The 11197-nt window shown below is 33.2% G+C and overlaps 3 protein-coding genes across 4 annotated transcripts; 2 read left to right on the top strand and 1 right to left on the bottom strand.

The window, feature by feature from the left end:
* The first annotated feature begins 75 nt into the window (after nt 1–75).
* LOC105251520 (serine/threonine-protein kinase RIO3) lies at nt 76–1864 on the top strand. Its single transcript, XM_011258389.3, has 4 exons — nt 76–333; nt 662–846; nt 927–1033; nt 1140–1864. Exons 1-4 carry the CDS (start codon nt 233–235, stop codon nt 1410–1412), a joined length of 666 nt encoding a protein of 221 aa, XP_011256691.1. The 5' UTR covers nt 76–232; the 3' UTR covers nt 1413–1864.
* Nucleotides 1865–3009: 1145 nt separating this feature from the next.
* LOC105251519 (FAS-associated factor 2) lies at nt 3010–6052 on the bottom strand. The gene is made up of 8 exons (XM_011258388.3): nt 5633–6052; nt 5463–5543; nt 5002–5227; nt 4489–4675; nt 4213–4386; nt 4023–4118; nt 3556–3868; nt 3010–3343 (listed from the first exon to the last, which is right to left on the bottom strand). The coding sequence occupies exons 1-8, from the start codon at nt 5693–5695 to the stop codon at nt 3179–3181; spliced, it is 1305 nt and encodes a 434-aa protein (XP_011256690.1). The 5' UTR covers nt 5696–6052; the 3' UTR covers nt 3010–3178.
* A 666-nt stretch (nt 6053–6718) lies between these two features.
* Nucleotides 6719–11197, top strand: LOC105251518 (importin-13). 2 transcript variants are annotated; one of them, XM_011258385.3, is made up of 8 exons: nt 6719–7094; nt 7350–7514; nt 7977–8120; nt 8195–8460; nt 8601–9354; nt 9630–10539; nt 10639–10785; nt 10884–11197. In XM_011258385.3, exons 1-8 carry the CDS (start codon nt 6954–6956, stop codon nt 11126–11128), a joined length of 2772 nt encoding a protein of 923 aa, XP_011256687.2. In that variant the 5' UTR covers nt 6719–6953; the 3' UTR covers nt 11129–11197. The 2 variants fall into 2 exon arrangements, with proteins under 2 accessions (XP_011256687.2, XP_025266783.1); XM_025410998.1 differs by having other exon boundaries at nt 7203–7514.

Raw genomic sequence — 11197 nt, 5'->3', positions numbered from 1 at the left:
TAAGATATTACCGATGAATCATAGAAATTCTGTTTTATCATCAATAGATTCGCGAGAAAGATTACACTGTTTCATCAGGTTGCCGAACATTGTTTCAGACGTTCTCTCGAAGACAAAGAGAAGAGACTAAGAGGAAAATCACACATCTTTTACACCTATTTCTCCAATTTTTGTGCGATTGTGCTCATACGACTTCAATTTCATTTCGATTAAATATATCTTAATAAAAGCAATGGCAACTCCGAAAGTATGGGCGAAAATCCAACCTCTGGAAAATCCTGTCAATCTGCTGGATATCACATCAGAACAGCTGGCCGCGAGTATGGAAGAGAGGTACATAAATATTGCAGATTCTTCTTCGAGGAATCCTTTATCTGTATCGAATAAATTTTCATATATGTAGAAAATAATGAATATCTTTAATTTCTTATAACGCACGCAATACACACATCTATCGTGAAAAGTATACATTGACAGCATATTGTTATACATTTTGATAATTTATAAGATTATGCCCTTCGATGAAATTTGTGCGGATCATTTTATTGCAATAATATTATCTCAAGTTACTACGTTTTTCAAAATTGAAATAAAAACATAAAATTAACATTCGATCTGTGTGATTACGTGTTTAAAGTTATTTTTGTATTGTCACTCACAGAGAGTTGAACTATTTCAACGACGACGACGCGAATAAACGGACGGATAAAAATATGGGAGAAACGTATGATGCGAGCGATACCGGTAGTGATGAAGTTATAGCAAATTTATTGCAAGCTCAATTTAATCGGGAGTACGATACGATGTTAAAACGCACAGAAAAAAAATTTAATCGCGATTCGAAAGGTGATAAGAAAAGAGAAGAAGAACAAAATTCTTTGTATGCACACACGCGCTATTATTTAAAGTTATTTTTCTTATTCCAGTGAGTATTTCGTATAGTAATTACCGTAACTCTTTGCATGATGCCAAGGATGAAGATAATATGGAAGTTAATGTGGATGACAACAACAGAGACTTTGATCGCTTTGTTGTAAGTGCTCTGCTATGATACATATACAGAATATATACATGTACAGAACTTGTTTATATATTCTATTGTATATTGTAAAATATTTATATTTACATTTCTTTTTTAGAGTATAGAGAAAGAATATGCTTCGATACCACGTTGCGGTTATAAGAAGATGGGCAAAGATTCTCAGATTGTTACAAAACATGACATATTAATGTCTTCCAGAATAAATGCTTGTCGAGTATTGCAATTTCCACCAGGTATTCACACAGGAGACACAGGTGGGTTTGATGTCAAACTGAACAATAAGGTATATAATACTCTGCGCGCATACAGTCGTGCGCAGTACTCCAAGGAGAGGGCAAAAGTATCACCAAAATCCAAAAATTCGAAGTAGAATATCAGCAAGATTCAACAAATAATTCTCTGAATTCTTCCGAATCCCAGCAGTATTCCGTACTGCGTTAACATGTGTGTTGGTATTTTATTTGTTAAAAAACGATAGAAAAATACATTATCGAAAATTGATAAAATCTATAAGTTTTGTCAAATCTGCTATTGTATTATAATATTTTTCAACAATTATCAAAAATACTGATAAATATCATTAACAGAGTATGGAATATTTCTGCTCTTTCAATCGTATTTACACTGATTTACTGTAAATACATACAGCATATTATGATGAAACAATGAATTTGTACATATAATCCAGCACTAAATGTACAAAATTAAAAAAAAAATATATCTTGCAATTAGGTGAAAAAACATTTGACTAGAATGGAAATGCATTGAAACTTTTGTGTGTATAGATATATGTACATATATGTATATATATATTATATGTATAAATGACATATGTATATATATGTACACACATATATATACATATATACATATACATACATGTACACTATATAAAAAAACAAGAAACTATTAGAGCAGCAGGCATCAATTACGTAAAATTATGAAACGGAATTTTGTTAATTTTGTTATCGTTCCATAAATAAATATGATGCTCGATTGATATTTGATAAAATGCGATACGTTTTTTTTGTATCACGTTTTTGTATATCTTAAGACAATAGCTGAACATGGAATATAATATATAATCACAGTCAATAAGTATTTTCTATTAAAAATTTTTCTACATATATATTATTAATATATGTTATTAGTATATGTTAATAAAATAATTTTTTTTTCTTGATAATAAATACTTATATCGTATAAGAATGCGCCTGCTGTCGATAAAAAATTGATTGTGTTTAAATGCGTAATATTATGCAAGATGCTTTCTTTTTTTTTATATTTATATATATTAAACAAAATCGGTGTACATTTCATGAACAAAGGAAATAAATGAAAATGAGCAAACAAAATAAATGAAAATAAAAAAACAAAACGAATTTGAGTGTACCGGAATTTTTCCAAATATTGAAATATGTTTATATATTACATATATATATTTATCGTATATGTCCTAATTTCACGAGAATGTTAAATTAGAAGATATAAAAGAAATAAAATTTGTTGTATAATTTTCACTCATGAAATCGCCCGTTTGTTATACAGAAAATTTTTAACATTTAATAGACATTTTCTTACTTTTATATAATTTTTTCTTACTATTTTTGAATGTATATTTTTGAATGTATTTTGGTGCACTATAAATGTATCAATTATTAACACTGGTAATTTTAATGAGCTGCAATGTAACAAATACTTTGTTTCTTTTTTTTTTCTTTGATTTTTATATTTTTGTGTATTTCATGACAATCTTACGTAATTGTAATCGTACTTCTTTTTCATTCAGTAAGTTATATCTCACATAAAGTACTAGAATGTATCAAATATATATATATATGTGTGTGTGTGTGTGTGTATATATATATATATATATGTATATGTGTATGTGTGGATATATATAAATATATAAATATAAATATATATATATATATACATATATATACATATATATATACATATATATATATAATATATACACACGTGTATATGTGTATTTTGTGTGTGTATATACGTACTCGCGCATGAGCTCGTATTGTTATCTCTTGATAAATGTCTCTTATAACAGTATCATTTTTCCCATGGAATGACACTAAAATTCGGAGAATATTGTATTGATGAAATAACGATCGTAAATTAGTCATCTAGATCGTTGATGTGCAGAACCTCTCTATGAGTTAAGCCGGCATCCAATAAAGTTAAGATCTCCCTACAAGGATAGAGGATTCTTCTGGGATAACTCGTTGTTATTTCAAAACTTGCTGGAGAATCCGATTGACTAAATATCCAGTGATAAACGTCCTGTAAAATGAGAAAGATAGAAAAAATATAGTTTTATATTTTTATTTTCTACATGATAAAAGTCAATCTGGCAAGTAATTGTTAAAACAATTTCCAAGCATATGCAAATATCAAGCAAATAATTTTTGCAAATGTTTCATCTTGCATATATCAACTATATAAATAATATTTCTAATCCATATATTTACACGATTACATCACATGTGAATTACCTCAACTGTATCAGTCATAAGGAATCTTCTTTTCATTGTCCTCTCTCCAAGCTTAATTTGAAGATGACATGCGTTTGGATTAGATGGTTCCGGTTCGAGAGGTACTTTGCCAATAGTAAGTTCCTTCTCGAGTTGTATACGTTGTATCTCTAGCTCTTGTGCATTCAACTGTTCCTTCTCTCGAGCCTCTTTCTCTTCCCGCGCTCTTCGCTCTTCCTCTCTTCTGCGATCTTTCTCTTGATCCGCGCGTAATGATTCCTCGTAAGCGCGATCTTGTTGTTGTCGAAGCGATTGTGCCGCGCTACGTTCTGCTCTAAAATTCATAAAAAAACAATTCATAGATGATGCTATTTTCTTGATTTTATATAGATTTTAAAAAAAGCACAAGTTTTATCAGATGCTAGATACATCTCTTCTTTTTCTTTTTTGTAAATATTGAGATTTTCTAAAATTTTAGTCTTATTTACCTCTCCCGACGTGCTTGGATCAAATTAATTTCATTGCGCTCTATAATTGTTTGTAAACGTGACGTTAAATCAGTGGAAGATGGTGCACCTTCTAATCTATACAAACGAAACAATCAATTAAATCGTGAACATTCAGAAAAATAATTAAATGTTTACTTCAAAGTGCATATAAACGAATAGCTTTACATACCGACCAACTATTGTCATTCTACTGTCTTTCAGTACAATAAGCGCCAAGAAGGGATATGAACCTGATTTCAGCGCTTCCGCGACTTTGTAACCTTCTCCAGATTTCACATTACATGCCCAGAACAAAGTATGTATATTTATATACCGTATCACTTCTGGATCACACAGTGTATTTCTAAAAAAAAAAAGGCATATTTTTCTTGCTATATTGCATCACTTATGATATGTATGCATGTGTATAAGCGCTATTTTTCAGGAAGTAATGTTGTAAGATTACCTGCACCATTGGTCAACTTCTTGTGTCTCATCCTTATGTAGATATACCAACAAAAATCTTAATTCTTGTTTTGCATCAGAAAGAGCTTGGCTGTATGAACCTTGATAAAATACTGGATGAATGTTACTATAACGTTCCTCATAGGACCTAATAAAGTTGACTACATCTTCCACTGGATCGGAGGATACTTAAAAGACATTATTTATTGACTTTAATTCTAATGTACAAATGTAAATCGATATATATATATAATATATATATATATATATATATATATATATATATATATATATATATATATGATCAAGAAATATAATTGCTAAAATCTTATCAAAGTTAATTTTTATCAATTTATATTCATTAGATAAGATTTGAATAGAATTTAAATAATATACATAGAAAAATTCGAAATGCAATTATTTAAAATTTAGATTTGCTTTAAACAAGGATGTCTTGTAAGAAAAAAATATGCCAAAATAACAAAACAGATCATTTGTCATATCTGTTATTTACCAGGTCTAACATTCCTCCTAAATATTGCAAACAACAGCTGTAGGATACTGCTCACTATGTTGTAACACATAGAAAAAATATAGGATAAAAGACCACCACCTCCACCAGAACTTCCTGGATAACTAAAATAAATTCTCGAACTACTGTCATCTACAACTTGTGGAGGTCGAGCACGCGAATCCTGTGCGTACATAGATGGTCTACCTTCGTATAAATTTAATTGTTCCTACAATGTAAGAGTCATTTGAATCATACAAATCAAAATTCTGTATATATGTATGAGGCATTAATTGAACTTATATAAATGGAATCAGATATATATGCTAATATATTAATCATTGAGAAAGAAGAAATATTCTTTACTTATATTAGATTCATTAATATTAAAATATAAAAATAAATATTGGAAATTATGGGACATGTAAAAAATGAATTGAGATTTAAAAAATAATGCAGCATACCTGGACAGCGACCTCCAGATTCCAATTGTGTCTCTGTAAAACATCTCTGCATACTGATAGATCCTCTATACGGGTGAGATCCTGGAAACGATTATTATGTCATGTCGTGATATTGCACGAGGATAAATGTCGACCCTCGTGACTTCAAAATTAAGAACGCGACAAGATACCTGGAATTGGAGTACTTTCTCAGTTTGATCGCCACTGAGCTCTCCTAAAGCGAGATCTGCCATGACGAATTTTTTCCCGGCGAGTCGTGGAGACGAAATATTTGGACAATCCGGCAGAAAATTGTGCGCGCAGTTACATCGAGCCCATCAGCTGATACAAAGTTCGCATATACGGCGTAGGTTATAATAATGCGAGATCGTAACCATTTGGATACGCGAATATTTGTCGGCGATGGAATTTTAAACCTTGAGTGTTTTTTTGATTAAGCACAGGAGGCCTCTCACGAAACGTCACGACACAATTCGTTTCATTTTTTTCAATTACGCGGCCGTTGTTTTCGACATCATGACTCTTCACAGTATAATTTACAAGATTTCAGGCTTGTCTCTCTCTCTCAATCATCTTCGTCATTCTCAGATCATCACGGTGACGTCATAAACAACAAGGCAGGTTTTCATAGTCCGGTCTTACATTTAAGATCATCTTAAGAACTCATTCAACCAATCAAATAGCTACAATGCAATCATTGATTGGTAGAATGAGAACTTAAGATGATCTTAAATGTAAGACCGGACTATGAATACCGGCCCAAGTTACTTTTCGAGCCCTGTCATTGGCGAGGATCGCGTATTTCCCTAGAGTACTTTAAACGCTATTTATTATTTCGATCAATGGCTGCATTCAGCCAATTCAACCACTAAGTAGCAATCAAACGTGATTGGTTTCTACTTTCAGATCCAGCCGATCAGCGTCGAATTACATCGGAAAATCTAGTAATATTGCTCAACTGTTGAGTCAGAGAGAAGACTGAGAAATGTCATGATCTGCTTTTAGGCCCTGAAAGCGATACTCCCTCTATGGACATGAAAACGTGGACATGAACTATAAAGCCAATGCCCATGAATGTTCTCAGAGGGTAATGTGTATAATTTCTGATTTTGTTCCGGTCAATTGAGTGGCCAATCAGGATCTTTGAAATCTTTGATTTCATCATCGTCCAATCAAATTAGATTCGAAACATTTTTAACTTCAAGTGGGCGTTACTCTATGTTATATATGAAACATGACCGAGTTGAGTTGGACTAGGTCAATTTAAGTTAGGTTAGATCAGGATTATATTGTGCAATGTTATGTTATGGCAAACGCTCGATTAATTTTCGCGAAGTAAGATGATAAGAAACTAAAAAAATGCGTCAATAATACGAATCAAATACACAAACAACATTTTGACAGGCGTGTTGGATTTCCTTATAGAACTGTCCTAATAAGAGTGACGGATATTCCGTTGTCGAAACAACGACGTAGCGTAAGAAGTTTGGAATGGATTATGCAACGGTTGTCGACGACGCGATCAAACAATTCTACTCGATGGGCAATGATGAAGCTCATTCGTGGCTTTTGCAGGTGCAAGCCTCCCCCGAGGCTTGGCATTTTGTATGGCAACTTTTGGATCCCTCTAAGGTTAATCGCGATTGTATTTTGTGGCTTCTGTCTTTTATAAAGCTGCTAATTTATTTTTCCTTATTACACTTTTCATGCGATAGTCCTACAATTCTATATATATTTTAGGAATGAGCAGAATTAGATGATTACTGACATTAGTTTTAAACCAAAAACCAATGTAGCTATAATCAGAAAACGAGTCGAAAACATTTTGAGTATTTTAACAGTGATTTAGAATTAATTCGTCTTTCTTGACTTGTATTATTTTTACAGTCATCTGAAGTGCAATTTTTTGCGGCAACAACTTTACATGCAAAGATATCCAAGCAATGGGACGAAGTGCCTCAAATCGAGTATCCAATGTTAAAAGAACGTTTGCTCAATAGTATGAGAGGAACCAACACTCCTATATTTGTCTTTGCAAAGCTTTGTCAAGCGGTAATATATAAATATGTATAATACAAATAATTTCACAATATTTATATATAATCCATTATACAGGGTATTTGGCAAATCATCCACAGTACTTCAAAATGGGATGATTCGGAACTTAAAAAGAAGGAAACAAAGCTATAATAAATGTTTAAACTTAAATTTTTAAATTTAAAAGTTTAAATTTAAAATTTAAAAATTTAAATTTAACATTTAAATTTAATTTAAAGTTTTTTAAAAAAATTTAAAAAAGAGGGACGCCAAGCGAATTATAAATTATGTTTTTTTTTTAACATAGTGGCTATAACTCAGAAACGACTTATTTCTGGAGCTATGTTTATATAGCTAATTTATATAGCTTTTTTTACCTTCTTTTTAAGGTCCCGATTTACTTCCCGAAGTACAACAGTGGGCGATTTTCCGGACATCCTGTATAATAATAAATTATTTAATGTGCTCTAATTTTAGTTAGCTGCATTTGTAGTTAATATTCACAGTGCGGAAAACAGGGAAAGAAATAAAAGTGTAGTCGATGAATTGTTTAATATTGTACCCTATTCTCCATCTGCGTTAGAATTGTTACTTCGAGTACTTGTAATACTGCCTGCAGAGGTATATAAATATATATAAATATATATAATTTTTATTTAATTTTTACTCTATGATGATTGCAATTATTTGTTTAGTATAAAAAGAAACATGAAGTAAAAAGTGCCAATTTGCGGGATGCTGTTGTCTACTTAATTAATAGCTGGTGCCAAACCGTGTGGCTCCTACAACAAGTCTTTTCAATATGTAGTCCGAATTCTGAAGGTAAAGATAGCACATTGTACATTTTGGGACTGGAATGCGCTCAATCATGGCTCAAGATCATCGATCAGTTACCTTTAGAAACCACTGGCCAAATCTATCCTTATTTATTAATGGCTGCAGCTCACTATGCACCTAATAGGTATATAATTATATATTAAAAGAAGAGAAGATAAGTTGGTTATTGTAAAACTTTTAATTATGTAATGATAGACAAAATAATAAAAATATATATGAGTTACTCTAAATAATGTAAAATAATATTTACTCTTTCCATTATAGAGGAGATGACGATGATGAGAATACTAAGAACTGGGAAATAGTACAAGATTGTTTAACTATGATCGTGACACGTTGCGAACTTCACAAGCGGCCTCAGATGTTTTGGGAATGGGCTACTGCTTTAGTATCGATGGCGAAACAACACGACAGAAAATATTTCTGCGAGATACTAACTGCCATCGGAGAGGCTCATAGCCGAGCGTTTCTCATCGCTCTCGCTGAGAATTCTAACGAGACGCACGCGTGGACTGCCATGCATTTGATTGAATTATTGTTAGATTGCTCGGAGCAAAAAGGTCGTTATCCTACGGAAGAGACACGTAGTTCTATACCATTTGGATTTTGGTACGCGTTACAAGACGATCTTTCGACGTTAGATGAACCATTGGAAAATCGAGCTTTAGAAGTGTTGAAGCCCATTTATTTTCGATTGGCCCAGGCATTGTTGCGAAAATCCACATTACCTGCATCCCCGAGCGAGGGAGGAAATGCGGAAGAACGCGAAATGTTCAGATGTTACAGGCAGGACGTGGTAGATACATTAGATTATTGTTATAAAGTTCTTGGTACTGATCTGTTGGCACTTCTTGGACAAAAAATGAGTCTTGAAAATTTGGCGTGGACTGAAATAGAATCTACATTGCACGCTTTCAAAGCTTTAGCCGAACGGGTTGGCACTGAGGAGTATTGTTACATTCCTGCACTGATAAATTTGATTCTCGTTCGCATACCTTATCATCTTTATCCTGAAGAAGTATGTATAATCTGTATAATTGAACAATTAGAATTGTACCATATTTTTTTAAGACTCAATGCTCTATATTAATAGAATACTTTTATCTAAATATATTCGAGATGTAACATTATGTAAAAAACTAGTTTTTCTTAAATTTTTTTTTCTGTCACTAAATAAAATAATTGTAAGAATTTAAAAGTTTTAATTGTTTTTTATAAAAATTTTTAAAATGTGATACATTTTATATTATTATTACTATATTATCTTACATGTAATAACAAATTCATCTCTAGGTATTAAAGTGCGCCTGTTCAACGCTTGGCGCATACGCCGAATGGATAGGGGAACATCCTGAGCCTTGGCTAAAACAAGTATTGCAGCTTGTTACTCAAGGACTGACCAGAGGTTCTACGACGTCACCTTTTGCAAGTATGGCGCTAAAGGATTTAATCAGGGAATGCGAATCGCATCTCGTTCCTTATGCACCATCCATTCTTCACACCATCAGTCAGACATTACCAAGCGTTGAGCCCGGCGGTAGAGAAGGTTTGCGACTTATGTATGCCGCTGGAAAATTACTCAACATATTGTCTTCTATGGAAGAGCAATTAGTGCATCTCGAAGCGACGTTAGGACTATGCGTAATGAAAATAAAAGAGTTATTGGAGCAACCATTATTTACGGCGCGAGTTGGCGTGATAAATTATTTGAAAATGGTTACTATGTTCTTTACAACTCTCCAAGGCGCGATCGGCAAGGCTGTATTGGACGGTGTGCTACCGGTGTTCAATCGAATTGTCGTGCATCCCGAGTGGAGCCAGGACAATGCTACATTGGAGGCGATGCATATATGTGCGCAACGATCTGTATCGGCATTGCAACAGCCGGAGATAGAGGCCCGACCCTTGCTTCCAATTTTGTTAACTTCGTATAAGATCTGGCCGCATCCGGCCGCGTTGAATTTATTGAAACAGCTCGTGCTGCTGTTTAGGAGAGATCCAGACAACGTTGTAGGCCCGGTGCTCGCGGAAATGAGCTCGATAACATTGAATGGCGTGAAGGCGTGCAGATCGGTGCAAGGTGATTTGTCTGAATGGTCGGACCTATTGGAGGCTTATTTAGACGTGCTCACGCAAATCTGTAAGAAGAATACCAGGATATTGCTGCAGATTCCAGACCAAATACCAGACATGTTGCAATGCGGTAAGCGCAATTGCATATTTCGATATATATATTCTTAAAGATATTTAAATTCTTACGTAAAAATATTTAAATTTGTATTTTTTCCTTTTTTTTCTATAGGAATCGCATGTTTAATTTTACCAGAGACAGCTACAGCCAAAGCGGCCGGTCATTTTCTTAGTCACGCGATTATGCAAAGTCCGCATCTACAAACGTTTATTCAACCGATCGGACAGGAGCTTGTCTCCGCAATTTTGCATTGTGTCAGTAAGTATGCGAATATCTCGCGCATCTGTAAAAGCTATGCGACACATTCGAAATCGCTCATTTTTTTCTTTTCTTTCTTTCTTTCATTTCTGTTATAGGTGGAGCAGTGCCTCATAATAATTTAGATCCTCATGCTGAAGTTTTATTAGCATTGAATAAAACTTGTTCGGAATGGACTGCGCAATGGTTACGAATCGGGCTAGAGAATCAAAGGAATCTCGCTACCATAATGTTACAAAGAGAAAACATGACACGTATTTTAATGGAGAGAACAAGAGCAACACGACTTTGCGAAGTATTAAAAGAAATTAGTATTCAATGTCGTCAAAAGAAGGGAATGTGACAATAAAACTTTCAAAATACACGAAAAATGACACGAAAAACTGATCTAAGGCAATTGTTCTGATCTAAG

This window comes from Camponotus floridanus, unplaced genomic scaffold (assembly GCF_003227725.1).
Source record: "Camponotus floridanus strain SB8 unplaced genomic scaffold, Cflo_v7.5 scaffold37, whole genome shotgun sequence".
NCBI lineage: Eukaryota > Metazoa > Arthropoda > Insecta > Hymenoptera > Formicidae > Camponotus > Camponotus floridanus.
Note: the sequence above shows the minus strand (reverse complement) of the source record. Positions and strands in the feature narration are given on the sequence as shown.

Bases quoted from the DNA above. Each gene is read 5' to 3' on its own strand.
- LOC105251518 (XM_011258385.3), top strand. From the start codon at position 6,954: ATGGATTATGCAACGGTTGTCGACGACGCGATCAAACAATTCTACTCG. The intron at 8,121-8,194 runs GTATATAAATAT...TTATTTGTTTAG, and splicing joins TTGTAATACTGCCTGCAGAG to TATAAAAAGAAACATGAAGT. The intron at 10,540-10,638 runs GTAAGCGCAATT...TTTTTTCTATAG, and splicing joins ACCAGACATGTTGCAATGCG to GAATCGCATGTTTAATTTTA.
- LOC105251519 (XM_011258388.3), bottom strand. From the start codon at position 5,695: ATGGCAGATCTCGCTTTAGGAGAGCTCAGTGGCGATCAAACTGAGAAA. The intron at 5,544-5,632 runs GTATCTTGTCGC...AATCGTTTCCAG, and splicing joins AGAAAGTACTCCAATTCCAG to GATCTCACCCGTATAGAGGA. The intron at 3,869-4,022 runs GTAAATAAGACT...TATGAATTTTAG, and splicing joins ATCCAAGCACGTCGGGAGAG to AGCAGAACGTAGCGCGGCAC.
- LOC105251520 (XM_011258389.3), top strand. From the start codon at position 233: ATGGCAACTCCGAAAGTATGGGCGAAAATCCAACCTCTGGAAAATCCT. The intron at 847-926 runs GTGATAAGAAAA...TTCTTATTCCAG, and splicing joins ATTTAATCGCGATTCGAAAG to TGAGTATTTCGTATAGTAAT. The intron at 1,034-1,139 runs GTAAGTGCTCTG...TTTCTTTTTTAG, and splicing joins GAGACTTTGATCGCTTTGTT to AGTATAGAGAAAGAATATGC.